We start from the raw sequence: 18,915 nt of genomic DNA on the forward strand, positions 1-18,915 counted from the left end.
TTTTTTTTTTTTTTGCTCACAATCATCACTTCTGCAGTGAAAGATAAGCAAACTTGTGCATTTTTTGTTTCCCGAATCAGGCGTTTTGTGATTGGACTCACCGGCCTCAATTGGGTCCCTGCTGAAGTAAGCTTGTGCGGAGCGGCTGCCTTCAGGGAAAAAGTGTTTCGCCATAGGCAGCGTGTTGAAATTTTTTAGCCGACTGCGAGGCTTTTTTGCTCTCTCTCTCTAATGCGATATTGACCCAATCATTCTTTTCACTGACTTGAGCTAATGTTGTTTCCAAATTGGATTAACAGAATACAGCTTCCTAGCTTCACTTCACTTTGAGCAGATCTCTCATTAATTAGAGGACGATGTACTGGCTGGTTGAATCTTCTTTATTATCTTAAAAGGGGAAAGTGTGAATACCATACGGTATATGTTTTTATTGAGCTGATAGGGATCAGGTGCTTCTCTTGAACGTAATGGAGCCGTCTGAGGACTTTATGGAGATTTCAGGTGAAAATGTTCAGATTATGTATTGTGAAGTTTTTCATGGTCCTGAGAAACAAGCAGTGAAGGTATGTATGCTTAAAAGGAAATCTAGATATGTTGATGCTTGAGTTTTTCAGGGCTATTATTTGTACTGTAAATTTAGTCTTTTTACTATTTGGAGTAGTTAATGAACTTTGCTCACAACTGATGGATGATAGAAACTAACAAGGAGACACATTGAAATGAATGTATGGCAAAAAAGGTGCTGGAAGCTCATAATTACACATATTTCTAGTTTTTGTTTTAAGATAATTGGTTTCAATCCAGCTGCAGATGATTTTTAAGATATGAAAGTTTCATAGCCTGTTACTCCGTTTTAGGATTCAGTATTTTTACATTTGTCTCGGACAGTGACAGATGCCTCAAGGTGAGAATCCGAATCATGGTGAGATGCCTCACAGTCCGAATCATTTTGATATGTTGGTTACACTGTGAATGTTTTAAATCAATTATTTCTGTATATGAAAATATGTGATGACTGATGTTTATCCATAAAATGCTGAGTAACATGTTACATAATCATATTCATGTTACACACAATAACAAAGTTGAATTAAAAATGACATATGAAACAAATGTAAATTATTACATAGTTTATTACCTAGTAAATGTATCTGTTGTTTTGTTGTTTTTAAAGACTATGTAATGTAGACTATCACAGACGTAATGAAAATCCAGCAGACCAGACCAATGTGAATAATGGCCAAGGAAGATGGTCCAAGTGCATTGTAAAAAAAAAAAAAAAAGAATTAGTGATATTTACGATTTAAAAAACAAACAGCAGCTGTGGTTGCCAGAACTTTACAGTGAAAAATATGGTAGCATTTTTACAGATTTTACATTTACTGTAAAAAAAATATATATATATATATATATTAACTGAACTGTTACTATGCTTAAGTACTAAAATCTGATTTAACCTTTATAAAAAGATAAATAATGAAGTAAATAGTAATATACAGAAGGTGCACGGTGTCGTAAAAACAAAACACCATCATGGTAATACACCTGACACTAAAATAATGCAATAAACATTAATTTAACAGCATACGATGTAACATTAAACCCTAATGTGCATAACTGATAAGAAAAAACGTATTCTTATTTTTTCACCATATAGAGTAAGGAAACTTACCGTTAACCAATTAACAGGTTTTTATCGTAGCATATTTACATTCTTTTACCATTAAAATTATGATTATATTTTACAGTGTGGATGGTCTGATCTTTTTTTATTCACAAATGTTGTCAAAATGTATCTTGGGAGAGACAGCTTCAGGTAAATCTCTTTTCTGTGTCATTCTCATATTTGGAAATTGGGCCTTATTTTCCACTTTTGTACCATTGACAGTCTACTTCAAGGTTGTGCAAGGTTTCTTAAACCCGAAACAATCATTATTCAATTTTGCATGAGAATTTCTTTACCCTTTAACCCTAGTTTTTGATTCTCCACCTTTAAGACTTCTGTATGTAAATTTCCTCAGTTATGATTTGTTCCACATAGTGGGATATTTCAGTATGCCATTCATCAGGGTGTGCCAAGTATTTGAATCCTGAATAAATATTGACGTGCCAGAGCTCATATGTTTATGTGCTGAAATTTCAGAACAACCAATTTTTGCGGTTTTAGTAACTGTTCTGATTGGGCCGAGTAAGAAAAATGCCATTTTTTTTGACTCGCCTCTTTTAAAAGTCATGACCAGACTGCATGCATGCAAGTAATGTAGTATGTGCTATCTGTTCGCAGGGTTCAGCTGATTCCTACACTAGCAGGCCGTCTGATTCAGATGTGTCGTTGGAGGAGGAGAGGCCGGAGGGGGGTAGTCAGGGCCGGCAGGAGCGAGAAACACAGGCTGCACTGCAGCTGGAGAGGGCAAAGGTCAGAGCAGACACAAATCACACTTACTACATATTAATATATAGTGTATGGTGCTTATCATATTCAACACATACTTCAGTACACAACAGTATACAGTGCTTTTTTACTGGTATGTAGCAGGTTACATTTGATTTTAAGATCATGAGCATAATAGCCTTATACATTCTGATATAAATGATTATTTTTGCAGTAATAAAGAGATAATGTGTCTATTAATCTTATTTGATATTATATTAGTGTTTATTTATTTAAAAAAATTAACATATGTCTGTTTTTGAAATCTCATTATTTCACTGTGTACTTTTAAGATGCACGTGAGCAGAGTGTAGAAATAAAGTATATGCATCGTTCTTCACTCATATTTACAACAGTAATTTTTCCTAATTTTTTTTTTATTATTGAATCATAAATGAAAAGTTCCGGTAACACTTTATTTAAAGCGCTTTATGCATTATAAAAGTAGTTAATGCATTAATTATGCCTTGTAATGCACCTTATAATGCATTGTAAAATCTCATGAATAACTGTAACCACAATTAATACATTATATAACACTTATCAGTTCATTGTTACACTATGCATTTTAAATTCAGATAGAATTATTTACGACAAGATATAATGTATTACAATGCACATTATGAATAATTATAATGCATTATACCCTTTAATAACTCTTTATTATGCATTATAAATAAAGGCTTTAGTAAAACACTTTTAGTAAAGTGTTACCAAAATTCCAGTATAACACAGGTTGGACACGGCTATAACGCTGTGGACAGTGCAGATTATGATTACACTTATGATTTGAGCAAAATTTATAATATGAGTACAACTAAATCTAAAATTCAGATGTCTACCCTATTTGTTTTATATCCACTCCACTGAGTCAGTGAGGTGGACTAGACCAAGATGTACATTAAGTGTGTAAAAATGGCTTTTATATATATAATTTTTAACTTTTTTTTATTCAAATAACATCAACTTCCAGGCCAAAGCGGTGGCCTTTGCCGTGAAAACAAATGTCAGTTACTGTGGTGCGCTGGATGAAGATGTGCCTGTGCCAGGAACTGCCATCTCATTTGATGCGAAAGACTTCCTGCACATCAAAGAGGTACTGTGGCCTGCTGGCCCATTAGTGAACAGGTCACTGCTGATTCAGATTCACTGATGACTTTGAATACAGAAAAATGCTAGGAGGGGATCAAGTTTTCCCAGCTTTTATTTCTTTTGTGCTTTTCTGTGCTCCATATGCAGAAGTTTAATAATGACTGGTGGATTGGGAGGCTGGTGAAAGAAGGCTGTGAGATTGGTTTTATCCCCAGTCCCCTGAAGCTGGAGAATATCAGAGCACAGCTGGAACAGAAGAAAAGCCGTGTACAAGGGTAAGCAGACAGAGAACATACTTACCTAGGTGAATGGAGCATTTGATTTTCCACAACCTCTTAGTCGTTAATATTCATTTACATTTACATTTAGTCATTTAGCAGACGCTTTTATCCAAAGTGACTTACAAATGAGGACAATAAAAGCAGTCAAAACTAACAAAAGAGCAACAATATATAAGTGCAAATGACAAGTCTCGGTTAGGCTACCGCAGTACACGTAGCAAGGTGTATATACAGTATATATATATATATATTATACACACACACATATACACACACGCACACACACACAAAGAAAAACAAGTAGATAGAATAGAAAAAAATAGAAAGCTAGAGTATTTTATTTTTTTTATAAAAAAAAAGAAGATAAAGTAAATATTAGATCAAGTATATTCTGTCAGTTTATCAACCTGGCAATGAAATCTTGGATAGTTTTCCAAAAATGTGCACTACTACATATTTCTAGGCTCATTTTTATGTGTTTATACAATTTTTGATCCATTCATAAAAAGTTGTTTTTTGATGCCATTCCAAATGCTCTATAGTTGCTATTCTATAGATACAACAGATACTATAGCTTGTTGATAATATTAAGTCTTATTATAGGATACAATAAAACTTTTGAAAAAGTTTTGGAAAGATTATTAAAATATTCCATTACAACATGAAAAAAGGGTGGTGGGTTTCAAGAACAGAGATGGCATTATAAAGAAAATTGACTTTTGACTCAGTAAATCTGTGAGCATGGCATTGCTTGAAGTTAGAGGAAGTCCCAGATTAAACCCAGAAGGTATGGTGGGTTTGCATTTCAGTTTCACTCCAGATCTGAATTTTCACCCTTTTTCGCCTGTTACTTTATGTAATCAGGACTGTTATCTTGGCCAGAAACATTATGACTTAAATTTACATTTATCACAGTTCACGGTACGTTCACCGCTGCTCATAATCATCATGTCTTAGCTACAGAAATGCAGAACCAGAGCCAGACCCAGACTTTTGAGTATCGACATAAAGCCCAGTCTACAGTGCAGTTTATTCTGGCCAAGAACCATCCACTTAAACTGACTGTCTGAAAAAGTAAAGCATCCATGTGTTTTTTTTTGTTTTGTTTTGTTTTGTTTTGTTTTGTGTGACATTTAAAGACTGTTCAAAAATATGAACTGATACAAGAATAAAAGAGAGAGTAACAAAACAGTATTTAAATATTGGTGCCACAGTCTCTGCAAGCAATTGTAGAACTGGGAACTGAAGAAATGCATTTTATGGTAAGAATTAGTAATAAAAATAGATTGTTTTTCGTGGAAATAACATAAAATAAACAGAATATACAGTTGTGCACAAGGATATATTTTTATAGTGTCTCAGCTGAATATCTTTCAAAGATTCAGTGCTATATGAACTTCGCAAACTTTGTTCATTGTAGCAGCTTGGTACTACACTATATAAACAAGCTTCTTTTTTTCCAGGTAGACTTATAAAAATGTTTGCAACTACTAGGAAACCATTTAGATTTGAGCTTACAATTTTGGAGAGCTCTGGTCATTGTAGTAATATTCATCAAATGGTCTATGGGTCTGAGGCTGAGACTACCAGATGAGAGACCCAGTATTAAATTATGAGACAATTTACTTGAAACTTGAAATGATCCAAAAGTACAGAATTTTGAGATTGTTTGACATTTGATTTGTTGAAAATTGGGTAAGTTAGGTGACACCAGCTCGCAGTTTGAAATCGGATGACTGACCCTCAAACCCAGGTGACTATCGATAACAATTCTACATGCAGCATCAATTCATGGACATTGACATAGAATCAGTGTGGGTCGGACCAGGTTTTGTGCATTAGTTATTAGAGATTATAGTATTAAATATAGAGATTTAGAGAGTAGTCCGCTCGTGTGTGTAGACACAATGACTAAAAATATTCTATCTCTGTCTCTGTTTGTCTGCTCATTTCTTTAGTAAGTCCAGTGGAAGCTCCTCCTCTAGTTTGGGGGATGTGATGTCATCAGGTGAGCCAATGAGCTGTTGGGGGTGGGGCTTTATGAGATAGGGGTGGGGTTACAGGAGTCTCCCCGAAAAAAACGGAATCGTAGGCAATTCATCAGTGGATGATTTTACTTCAACACTGTCCTGCGTAAGGCTAAAGATCAAACGAGCAGCTTGTTGTGAGCATGGGGCAGTGGACCATGAATGACTTGAATGGCTTTCTCACATTTGAAGAGCTTGATGATACTTTATTCTGACTTCCCTTCTTTTTCCTCTTTTTACAGGCAAGCAGAAACAGAAAGTGGTAAGTGGGGATGGAAGAATCATCACCTAACCTTCCTGTCCAGTCATTGAAGAGATATATTTCTGCCACCACTGTCCTAAACACAAATTTGTCTCTACACTCATTCTTCAAAACGGCACTCATTGTGACATACTTAGACTATGCTGGGCTTTGTTATTTACCTATGATCTCATCTGCAGACTGAACATGTGACTCCCTATGATGTTGTGCCTTCCATGAGGCCTGTGGTGCTGGTTGGTCCATCGCTGAAAGGATATGAGGTGGGTTGTCTCAAATGATGCGGAGGCGTATCATCGTCAAACCTGGGTTCTGGGTTTTCTGACAGAAAAACGCCTTTGTCAAAGAACGATCTGGAGAGTTTTTACAGGTGAATCAGCAAGTTCATCATAAAATAACATCGAACAGAAAATTCCTCCTTCAAGGCCATAGAGCTGGCGTTCTTTGTTTATGTCTGTGTGTGCGCATTTTGGGTTATTGATACCAGCAAAATATAATATCTATTCCGGTCTCTTCACACAGAGAAAACAAAAACATACTCCCCCTCTCCGCTGTTCCGTTACCACGGCAACAACCTTCCGGGTTCCAAGAGACGTCAGTGCTAGAAAGTAGAGCACGGTTTGAAATTAGAAAGAGACAGAAAAGGGAGAGAATAACAGGAACAGTGATGGAGGGAAGGGATCGGTGAGAGAAAAAATGAAGGCATGCGAGAGACAAAGAAGAGGCGAGACAGTGAAGCAGAGAAAGTAAATAAAGAAAACAAGCTCCTTGGCAATTTATAGGGCGTAACTAGATGCAGATTTAATTTTTATTTATTTATTTTTTGTAAGGATGTCATTTATTTATGCAGCTGCTTGGTATATAAATTGCAGTGAGGCTAAGTAAGTTTATGAGTTGATGAGGCAGGAGTTTTGTCCTTAAAATTAAATTGAATCTTTAGCTCTGTTCCAAAAACTGCCTCGCTCCCTACAGGTGCAATAAGTGACCAGTATGGAACAATATATGTGACCAATTTGGAATGTAATTAATAGAGTGCAATTAATAGAGTACAACAATCGGGTTCTAGAAGTAAATCCCATTCATTTTCTCAATAACAATTATACTCATAAACAATAACTCATAAACCTTTAAAGACAGACTTACTGTGAGCTGTGAGGTTGTCAATAGATGGTATATGCTTTTGTTCAAGCCATCAGCCCACATTATTTCAACTGACAGAAGAATTCCTGGTGAATTTTTATATAAATAGTTCTATATGTCTGTTTTTAACTCTGTTATGTCCTTTGCAATGCCGCATGGGATTGTAGTATTTTCTCTGATTAAAGGTTAAGGTTTCAAAGTTTTCAACTTTGTCTCTCATTTGTTTCAAATCAAGGTTTGTAATGTGATTCTCCTTGTAGCTGCTTGGTTTAGTTCATAGCTTATAACTCTTAAAAAATAAATTTTTAAAATACCTATAAGAAAAATGAATGGGAAAAGTGTTTCCGGAAATCAGGGCTGCTGAAAAAATAGGCTGGCACTGTTGCACTTTATTTCAGTGGAGTTTGGCGTTAAACATGTTGCTAAGGTACAGCACAATACCCTAATAAGCATAAACATAAATATTGTTTTAGAATAGATAAAATATTATTGTTTAAATATGAGGCATTAAGTATGAATTATATAAATATGAATTTATCATGTAAAGTGATATAAATACACTATTAACCGCATTTTAGTCATTCTAAATCACATTCAAATTCACTTTATATATTTTGTACAGGTCACTGATATGATGCAGAAAGCTCTTTTTGACTTCTTGAAACATCGGTTTGATGGCAGGTAAGTAACAAAAGTGGTTTATATATGATTACACTGTCATTTCATCATGTTCCTGCACAACACAGAGAAATTTATAATATAGACTAATTTGTTATAAAGAAGACAGGGTGGCTTATATGTTATAATGAAAGATTTTCACTGCAGCTAACTACAGGTAATGTATTTATTGTCCTAGGATAACTATCACACGTGTGACGGCAGATATCTCACTGGCAAAGAGATCAGTGCTTAACAATCCCAGCAAGAGAGCCATTATTGAGCGCTCAAATACCAGATCCAGCCTTGGTAAGACACAGAGAGAGATAAAGCATGCCTCAAAGAGGGTTATTAAAAAGAAATATTCCAGGTTAAATTCAAGTTCTGTCGCCAGTATCTGAGACATGTAATCAGTTACCACAGAAAATCATTTTGACTTGTTCCTCAGTTTATAAATTCAAGTAAATCCATCTGTACAGGAATGCATTACAAAGTCTGTGGTTCTAAGTGTAAGTGTACTGGAAGGTTTAAAAGAAAAAATGTGACACTGTATTTTTAATACACTAACATAAATTCTTATGTTAAAAAAAAAAAAGATATTTAAAGGGGTCATATGATATTGCTAAAAAGAACATTATTTGGTGTAATGAAATGTTTATGTGGTTTAAGGTTAAAAAAACACATAATTTTCCACATACTGTACATTATTGTACCTTTCTGAAACACGTCAATTTTTACAAAGCTCATCGGTCTGAAAAGCGAGGTGTGCTCTGATTGGCCAGCTATCCAGTGCGTTGTGATTGGCCGAATAGCTCAAGCGTGTGATGGAAATGTTACGCCCCTTACCATACTGATGCCGTGTCCCAGCCGGAGCGACGAGACAAAAACATTAAAACCCATTATAAACGAGGCATTTATCACAGACATATCTCATGAATCCTTTCATAAGCAAAGTGTAGACGGTGTAAATAAAAGATTAATTGTGCAGTGTAGAGAGCTTTGTTGATTATAAATGTGAGATCGCAATGAGCTAAGATGAGTGACAGCTTTTAATGATTTTTAAGGGAGTTTGTAAATGTGATACTGATTTAATACAACAGTTCAGTAGACAATAAGTTAATATTAAGTGACTTACATTGTCTGACAATAACACTATTGTCTGATTTTGCTCTATTTCGTCGTCAAAAATAGTTTGAAACAAAGTCACAGCTCAGCCGCTGCGCATCTCCATTCAAACAGCGGTGAGCGGTGTCTCGTTTATGAACTGCGTTTTTAAACTAATCTTGTGAGTCAGTGATTCATGATTACCCATTCATAAAGACCGTCCATTGCTTCATTCCTGAATGAATCAGCCCTTCGAATGAATCAATTGAATTAATGATTCACTGATAAAATCAGTGACTTGTCGCCACCTGCTGGCAGTTTGTTTCATTTTTAAAGTATCTTTTCAGTTATTTAAATCATTTAATATTTCTATATTCAACATTTTTTAAAACATTAATCTTAACATGAATTTATGGATTTAATTGCACTCATGCCACCTCTGATCCTCATTAAATGTCTGAAAATACACCTACATGCCACTTTTGTGTTCTTCTGTGCCACCTCTGTACAAATTAATTTTAATACTGATTTCATTTGATTAGTAACTTATTCTACTTATTCTACTTGTTCTTATTCTGTGGTTTTAATAAGAAATTTTAAAAAGCTTATAAAATATAATTTTTTTTAAATTTGACATAAAAGATTACATACTTTTAATAAAGTTAGAAAAATGCCATTACAAAGGTAAAAACAAAATTCCACTGTAAATCACTTTAAGGAGTCAAATATCACCTCGTAATGGGAAGGCAAATTTTTGATTAAATTTTGGATTATTGATTAGAAGGTGCTAATCAATAATTTTTGACTGTGCTCCTACATTTTTTAAGTTTAAAAAGGAAAATAAGCGTAGAGCCCTGAAACCATGTCTGCATTTGTGATCAGAGAAATGACAAACTACAAGCGCTACTCTACACTGCTCAAAACTCGCATTTGAATCATCAGTGGCAAATTCTTTAAATATGAAAGCGTACTTACAGACTGTGAGTCAGAACAGCTGGCATTGTAGTCTACTCTCCGAGGTTCAGGAAACAGTCCTCCATAAAATGCGCTGCACACATCTGAATATTTGGGTTGAACTGTTCTGGAACAGTGTAGTAAATACAACTTAACCACTGATTTCTAGTCGTGTCCTCTTTTGGAAGGCCAAGCAAAGTAGTTTCGCTTTCGCAACGAAACACAGCGTGTTCACAACATGGCGGCGGCGGTGGCAGCAACAATAAAGTTACGCCTTCTTTCTTTGCGTGATCATTTGGGCGCCGTTATGCAAATCTTCCCACACAGTGACGTAGAGATGTGGGGGCGTGTTTGAACGAGGCGTTTTAGGAGGGCGTGGACCAGTCTTAACTTTTATAAAGAATATATCTTTGGGTTTGAGACTTAAGTCTTTGCAACTTTAGGGATCTTATCTATTCACAAACAGCTTGTAACACTCCAAAGAGAAAGGAAAACTTGAAATCGCATCAGATGACCCCTTTAAGATGAAAAATTGTTTAAATAGCCATGTTAAGTTGCACAGCTTCTGGTATTTTCTGTGGGTTTTTTTTGTTGTTTTTTTTTTAGAAATTAGAAGTAGCTATGCCTGAGAAACTTCAGCTACGACTACAAATATTGTACAGTTTTTTGGAAACTGGTTGTGTTTAACCTAGAATATTCCTTTGATCTGACATACTGCCATTAAATGCAATATCAAAATCAGTCATTTCCAAGTCCTGATTGTTTTTGTTTTATTAGTGTGCGAACTGTAGACTGATAACTCTTTGTGTGATATAAATGTACAGCTGAGGTACAGAGCGAGATTGAGCGCATATTTGAACTAGCTCGCTCGCTCCAGCTGGTTGTGTTGGACGCAGACACCATCAACCATCCTGCTCAGCTGATGAAGACTTCACTAGCACCCATTATCGTCCATGTCAAAGTGTCCTCGCCAAAGGTGTGACATTCAGAGACACTCGTGTCATGGTTTTAGTGTTTCATTAGAGAAAGACCAATCAAAATCTGATTGCTCTTGCCTTGTAATCAACTCTTCTGTCTTGTAGGTCCTCCAGCGGCTCATCAAATCTAGAGGAAAGTCACAGAGTAAACACCTCAATGTACAGCTCGTAGCCGCAGATAAACTAGCACAGTGTCCTCCGGTGCGTCTTCTCGTGCATACAAACATCAACACACCTGTGAAAGAAAACTACAGGAATTATTCTAGTTTTGCGCACTTTTAACATAGTCTTATGTGTTTGTGTGTGGTATGGCTGTGCATATGTGTTCCTCTTTAATAGGAGATGTTTGACATCATCTTGGATGAGAATCAATTGGAAGACGCATGTGAACACCTGGCTGAGTATCTTGAGGCGTACTGGAAGGCAACCCACACCTCCAGCAGTACCCCACTCAACCCTCTGCTGGGCAGAAACCTCGGCCCCGCTGCCCTGGCCCCTTACACTACGTCTGCCATATCTGGCTTGCTGGTGCGTAATCATACACACTCTACACATATAGGTATTTATAAGGTGTTTATAGACTTTTCAATCAATACCAAGATATTTGGTAGAACTTTTTATGAATGTATAAAGCTAAATCTAAATGTGTCTTGATTGGTTAATCATTGGTCCAATTTAAATAGTCCTGTGTTTTATACAAATATTCAATTTAGTCTTTCAATTAATATAATGTCATAAAATCATATAATAATTAGAAAGATTATTAGCAAAATGTTGTATGAAATAAAATGTTGTATAAAATAAATGGTATTTATTCAAAATAGAAATATTTTGTAACAATGCAAGTTTTCTTTTTTAACAAAAAAACATACTGACCCCAAACTGAACGGTAGTGTATATTGTTACAAAAAAAAAAGCAGTATTGAATAAATGCTGTTTCCTTTTTTTATCTTTCCAACATTGATAATAGATTATTTCTGAAGGATCATGTGACACTAAAGACTGGAGTAATGGCTGATGAAAATTAGGGATGCGCCGATCCGATATTCATATCGGGTATCGGCTCCGATACTGCCATTTTTGTCGGATCGGGTATCGGTCAGAGAGAGCCGATCCAAATCCGAGATTGTGCGTATTGTGTTACCTCTGCTCTGAAGCCATAGCATAGCTTAAAGGGTTAATCCACCTCAAAATGCAAAATTTTGTCAGTAATCACTTACCCCCATGTCGTTTCAAAGCCGTAAAAGCTTTGTTCGTCTTCGGAACACAATTTAAGATATTTTTGATGAAAACCGGGAGGCTTGTGACTGTCCCATTGACTTGCACTGTCAAGGTCCAGAAAAGTATGAAAGACATCGTCAGAATAGTCCATCTGCCATCAGTGGTTCAACCGTAACGTTATGAAGCGACGAGAATGCTTTTTGTACGCGAAGAAAACAAAAATAACGACTTTATTCAACAATTCGTCGTGTGTCTTTTCGCATCACTGTAGCACCATTTTGGAGAATATCCGTTCTGAACGCAGGCAGCGTAGGCTCTTCTGTGTCAGCCGCGCTGCACGGATGCGCTGTTTTCCTTCAAATTTAAAGCGTAAATACCTTATACAGTCTATGGTAAATACACGTAGAAACCGTAGGCCTATCCCTTTAATGTGAGCTACATATGAATATTTAAGTCCTTACATTAAAGTTCACACAAACTCTTTTCTCCGCTGTGGCTGTCAGTCATTCGTTCAGCCTTTAAACCCTGGTCGCATTCGGTTGTTACAGCAGTCAGTTCGGTAAAGCTCTCTCCAAGATCATTCTGTGTTCCCATTATTATATGATTTGTGTAAATACATGTCTATGATTTTGCAAAAAGGACTAACTTCTTGCCGGAGTTTAATGTTGTTTTGTTACTTGGTACCGGGTGTCTGTAAGAACAAAACACGGGCGTAGAAAAGACTATACATTGTTTTCGAATCTATCATATGTTACTGTATTTACCTATCGAATCTATCATGTTGCCTTATTTAAAAAAAAAATGCTATACATTTAAAAGAAACGCATTTTAATTTTATACTTGTATATAAATATATTCATGAATGTTTTTCATTAAATGGGTTTTATAATACAAATAGCAATGTGTAACATTTTACCATATTTAGTGCAGCCCTTTTATGCGGTTCGGAGCATCCCTAATGAAAATTCAACTTTTCCACCACAGGAATAAATTATATTTTAAAGTATATTAAAATAGAAAACAAATTGTAATAATATATCTCAATATTACATTTTTACTGTGTTTTTATCAAATACATGCAGCCTTGATTAGCATAAGACACTAAAAACATAAAAAATCTTGCTGATCCCAAACTATTGAACAGTAGTGTTTAATATATTACTGTTCAAAAGTCGCTTCAACACTTTTTTTACATGTTTTTGAAAGAAGTCTCTTATGCTCATCAAGGCTTCATTTGTTTGATAAAAAATATGGTTCAAACAGTAATATCAAATATTATTACTTAACTGTTTTCTGTTTTTATTTATTTTAAATTGAAATTTATTCCTGTGATGGCAAAGCTGAACTTTCAGCAATATTTTTTTCCAGGGTTATTTATTGAAAAGAATGTTCAAAAGAATAGCATTTATTTGAAATAGAAATCTTTTGTAACATTACAAATGTCTTTACTGTTACTTTTGACCAATTTAATGCATTCTTGCTAAATAAATGTATTATTTTCTTTACAAAAAAAGGTCACACTTTATTTTAAGGTCCAACTTTTGCTATTAACAAACCATTAACTATGACTTTTGCCTCAATAAACTCCTAATTTGCTGCTTAGTTGTTAAGTTTAGATATTGGTTAGGATTAGGGATGTAGAATATGGTCATGCAGAACATGGGCTTTATAAGGACTAATAAAAAGCCAATATGTTAAAATAGGCAAGCTAATAAGCAACTAGTTAATAGTGAGAATTGGTCCCTATACTAAAATGTTACCCAAAAAAAGGGTAGTGCTTATATTAAAACTAGTGCAGGCTCTTACTTTATGTGGTACTTATACATCAGAACCAACAGGGGCAAAAAACACGGCATGCCAACCACACCGGGGACCACTCCACCCCCAACGAACGGCGCAACCTGATGACCTCAGACGAGAACTACCACAACGAACGAGCGCACAAGGGACGGAACCGGGGCTCCTCTGGCACGCAGCATGGCGGCAGCGGTCGAGACCAACACTACATGGAAGAGCAGCAGGGCTACCAGGACCCCTACCAGGACACCTACAAGCCCCACCGCAACCGCAGTTCCCCAGGCAGCTACAGCCAGGACTCACGACACCGGCTCTGAGCCGCCCTGCCCCGTTTCGTCCTCCAAGCCTGAGCCACAGAGCCACCGAGCCAAGATGGCTTCTGTCCAGAATTGTATACATCTTCCATTACATTTTCGTTTTGTTGGGGTCTCTTGAGCTACAAAGCAGAAACTGTTTAACCCCTCCTGAACCTTCGCCATCTGACCAAAGCCTGCATTTCCGTCTGCTTATACAAGGCTCATCGTGTCTGCCTGGGAAAAGGGACCCTTTCGACATGAAACGTTACAGCTGTTATGCTTTCACATGTTAATATGCTTGTTGATTTTTTTGTTTTTTGTCGATTGTGTTGCAAAAGGGCAGGTTTTACTTCTACCAAGCAACCATTTAACTTCAAAACCGAATGATTGGTTGGTCCTTAAAAGCAAATATTCTGTGAAGCTAGCAATGGCCGAGAATCAGAGAGTTGTAAAGGGTGTATACAGGATCCCTGAGAACTGAACAAGGAGCTCAGTTAGTCTTTGTTATGTCATTATTGCCAGCATGTTACCTGACCGCATGCTTCCCCTGTCATTAGTGCATAACTTGAGCGGACATAGGATGATGCTCTGATCATTGCCCATAAGCAGGCCCCCGAGAAAGTGGCTGACAAACTGGAACGTTTCAATAACTTAACACAAACCTACTGCCAGCTGTCTTTTCTTACAGAAATGGAATCTTAAATACCATGATCTTGGAGTTTTCCACGGCCTCGAAATCCTAGGCGGTGGAATTTCCACATAACTTCTGCCGTAAACAGCAGGAATCTTAGATTCAGCCACAGCCAGCCAATCATCTGTGCAGGTTAGCATGGTACACTGCATTCTAGCCCATGGACTCATTTCTTACCAGGCATTATTTTCTAGTTAAGAAGACAGCTTAAAGAGATGCATAACATAGGAATGCTGAACAAAAGTGTTGCTGTCATCTAGTCCTTAGCAAGCATTGACATCTTATAATTAGTTTTCATCATTTAAAAGCTGAAATGAAGGCACTTTTGGTACATTGTAATTTAAATAGCTCTCAAGGGTGCTGGGAGTCTATTAAAAAAATGAAAATTTTTCTCAGCACTACATGTAACTCTAGGATGGACAGGTCGATTTAGTTCTGATTCTTTATGAGTGACTGGCACCCTGCGCTCCACCCTGCCAACTGGAGCTGCCACTGCCGGTCCACTTCTGCAGATATGCAGTGACCTCCTCGACCGCTCCGAGGTGGCTCGCCACATCTCAAAAGCTACAGACTAAACCGACCCCTGAAGTGTTGTTCTTCTACTTATACGTTTTCAGTGTGAAAGGGACTGGCAGAGGACAAGTAGATCCTTAACATATGGAAGCAGTTCAGACCTGGACCTGAAACTTACAGACCCAAGGCCTTGGCAAACCATGGATTTCCTCACCTGCATATTCTCGACTTATTGATTTATGCTAGTTTGTGCATTTTCAAAAGAATAAATTTGAAAGAAAAAATCAACTCGGGAAAAACTAAGGACCGCAACGAGTACATTCTGTATGCATTTGTCTATGAGCATGCTTCTCTGTTAATTATATAATGAGGATAAATGAACATGAGGAATTTGGCAGTCGATGCCCATTTGACTGAACAAAAAAAATCATATCTGAATTTGCTGCCTGAGACAATCAGATGGAACTTCTCTGTAAAACCGGAACGTTGTTCATCCCTTCCCATCATCCTGCCCTCTCCCGTTTCACAGCAGCTTCATCTGAGCTCCAGATAAAAGAATAAAAATGTGTCCATTTTTCCTTTTTTTGTGAAAGTTGAAAATTAAAGATGGAAATGCAAAATCGCATGCATATCATTTTAATTTATAACAAATTTGAAAGAAAAAATGTTTTATGGAATATAATTGTGTAAAAGGCAAATCTAGCAGTATTTACGTTCTTTTACAACAAAGAAAAGAAGAAAAAATAAATGGTCATTTTGAAATTTTTGTCATATTTATTTATTCATTTTATACTTGTTGGAGCCACTGGTTTATTGGCATTATCATACCACAGTAAGATGGATGACTATTAAACGTGTATTTTAAAAAGCTGATTGTACATTTCTGTGATTTTAAATGTGTCAAAAAGACTGCATTGTACCATATCAAGCTACTATTATGCTATGTAAAAGTTTACAGGGCTCAAACTCAAACCTGTTTGTTAGAAAAGCAATTTAATTCTGATATTTGTAAGAAAAAAAAAGCCATGTTTCCATCAACAAATGTTTACTGTTCAAAGTCATGGTAACAGGGTTAACAGAAATAGATATTCCCTTGGCCTCACAGAACTCATCTCTTTTCAGGAAGCCACATTGGAAAATACAGAAAATGAATAAAAAGGCAAAGAATGTTACTACGTTTTTGTTAGCATGACCACAATATAAGAATCAAAATAGAGTAGAACAGACTGTAATAGAACAAACTGCCATTGGCAATTAAAAAGCTAAAAGTTAAAGCAATTACACTGTTGAAGTACACAAGAGATACATACGCCTTAATAAAGTGATATTGTAAGGCCACAACAACCAAGGAAAGCGTCTTGCATTATTATTAATTTCATTAACTAAACGATGATCCATCACAGAAAATTCTAATGGTTTCTACTACAAATAGGCTACCATTACAAACATTACAACCCATTAAAAATGGTTTTCTGTAGTGTGTTTTGGGACATATTCCATTAGGATGTATTGGTTTTAACAAGCCACCAACAGGAGGTGACCAATTACCAGTAGAGACCCACAGGGTCCATTAAAGTTTCCATTAAAACCAATACAAGTCCCATTATAACCAGTAAAACCATTACAAATTTTGTGATGGTGTCTATTGTTTTTTTTTTCAGCAGGGATGAATCACAATTTTTTTACTGATGATCTTAAAAATGAAAAGGAATGGCAATGAACCCTTTCAAAATATTTAATGTGACTGTTGGCACAGAAATATCAAATCTTATTTGGAGGGAATACAATAGTAAAACGTTTGGACTTTGAATGAGCAAGTGATGTCAACATCTTCTTTTTTTTTTGGTGAAGTATCCCTTTAAGGTTCACTGTTTCAAAACTATTCAGAGTGCACCTCTTTGTGAGAACGTCCAATGTGTGCAGAACTGTATTTACACTACAGAGGGCGACTCTGAGGGACGTTGAGGAACAACTTTGTAGGATAACTAAATATACTTGCAAAACTTTCATTACTACTTTTATGACTTAATAAGTATTCTAATAAAAATAATAATAATCAGATGTGTCCAACATTGGACTGTAGCCTACATCGCAGTGGCTTTCTGACAAAGCAGTCAGAAAACATTTCTTGTTATAAACAGTAGGGAGCGGTATTGTCCTGAATCTCGCCGATGACCCTCCCCATTAGCAACCTTTCATCCTCCCTCCTCCCTCCTCTCCCCTTCCTCTTCAATCTAGATTAAAGGCACTTTGTAGCGTAGAATGCTTTAAAGATGCAGTTGGACAGAGTGTTCCCTTTGTGGCATTGAGAACCTAGACATCATGTGTTTAACATGTTTAAAAATATAACATTACTTAAATATAACGACCTTGGTTCATCCAGCTTGTTTATCAGTCTGACAGAAATGTCCCCCATTTCAAGGTGCAGAAATGATAGATGTCCCGCTGAAGAGGTTGTTGGGGTTCTAGCTAAAGAACGGATTACATTTCTCTGGCTCTAGATGTTCTTTAATAGGTTTTGTCGTGTGAGGAAATAACAATAGCACTGTGAAGCTAATCCGTTGTTTAATGCACAACACTTAAAATAGGTGCTTTTGGCTTTGCTGATTACATCAACACCTACTTTTTAAGGAAAGTTTGGCTCTTTGTGGTTGCCAGGCAACATTCACTGGTTAGTGCTCATAATAGAAATGGCCACAGGGATAAAGCTGCATCATGAAAAATGATTGCACAATCAGCAGTTTATAATAATATAAAACTGGTGAAAGTAATTTGGGAAATATGCGTAAGTTTTACTACACTGAACAAAATTATAAACGCAACACTTTTGTTTTTGCCCCCATTTTTCATGAGCTGAACTCAAAGATCTAAGACAAAACAAAAGTGTTGTGTTTATAATTTTGTTCAGTGTAGATTAAAAAATGTGTATACTTCACTTCATAAGGCTACATATACTTGATCATAAAAGACAGTAAAAACTAGGTAAAAAAAAAGTAATATTGTAAAATATTCTTACAATTTAGAATAACTGTTTTCTATATATTTTGAAAGCCTTCAGAAATCATTCTAACATGATGATTTGGTGCTCAAGAAACATTTAGCCTATTAGTAGTAGTATCAATGTTATAAACTGTTGTGTCTTTTTTTATGCAAACGCTGATCCATTTTACCAGGATTTGTTGATGAACAGAGAATTCGAAAGAACAACATTTATTTGAAATGGAAATCTTTTGTAACATCATAAATATCACTTTTGATCAATTTAATCCATCCTTGCCAAACTAAATCTTACCAACTTCAGACTTTTGAACAGTAGTGTAGATTCTGATGCTAAATAAAATGATCTGCTATGGTGAACAGATCAAAGCAGTTACTATAATTGCGTATAACAAGATTGTTATGCTGTATTGATTAATCAGTGTTTTTGATCATTTAAGAACTATGCGAAACATGGAGGAGTGCTTATAGACCCTCT

At 36.0% G+C, this 18,915-nt stretch overlaps 1 protein-coding gene across 3 annotated transcripts in view; it reads left to right on the forward strand.

Annotated features, from left to right (window-relative positions):
• LOC107688838 (voltage-dependent L-type calcium channel subunit beta-4-like) overlaps nt 1-16,225 on the forward strand; it is a 23,468-nt gene extending 7,243 nt beyond the window's left edge. Inside the window, exons 3-14 of one of the 3 annotated variants that reach the window (XM_016486637.1) lie at nt 2,285-2,416; nt 3,405-3,527; nt 3,671-3,798; nt 5,763-5,812; nt 6,074-6,093; nt 6,273-6,353; nt 7,853-7,911; nt 8,087-8,196; nt 10,770-10,921; nt 11,028-11,123; nt 11,262-11,450; nt 13,973-16,225. In XM_016486637.1, the coding sequence (XP_016342123.1) occupies nt 2,285-2,416; nt 3,405-3,527; nt 3,671-3,798; nt 5,763-5,812; nt 6,074-6,093; nt 6,273-6,353; nt 7,853-7,911; nt 8,087-8,196; nt 10,770-10,921; nt 11,028-11,123; nt 11,262-11,450; nt 13,973-14,257 (1,425 nt within the window). In that variant the 3' untranslated portion in view covers nt 14,258-16,225. The remainder of the gene's footprint in view (nt 1-2,284; nt 2,417-3,404; nt 3,528-3,670; nt 3,799-5,762; nt 5,813-6,073; nt 6,094-6,272; nt 6,354-7,852; nt 7,912-8,086; nt 8,197-10,769; nt 10,922-11,027; nt 11,124-11,261; nt 11,451-13,972) is intronic. The other 2 variants (XM_016486640.1, XM_016486639.1) reach the window with 2 other exon arrangements.
• Nucleotides 16,226-18,915: the final 2,690 nt, after the last annotated feature.

This window comes from Sinocyclocheilus anshuiensis, unplaced genomic scaffold (genome assembly GCF_001515605.1).
Source record: "Sinocyclocheilus anshuiensis isolate Anshui unplaced genomic scaffold, SAMN03320099.WGS_v1.1 scaffold101, whole genome shotgun sequence".
In the NCBI taxonomy this organism is placed as follows: domain Eukaryota; kingdom Metazoa; phylum Chordata; class Actinopteri; order Cypriniformes; family Cyprinidae; genus Sinocyclocheilus; species Sinocyclocheilus anshuiensis.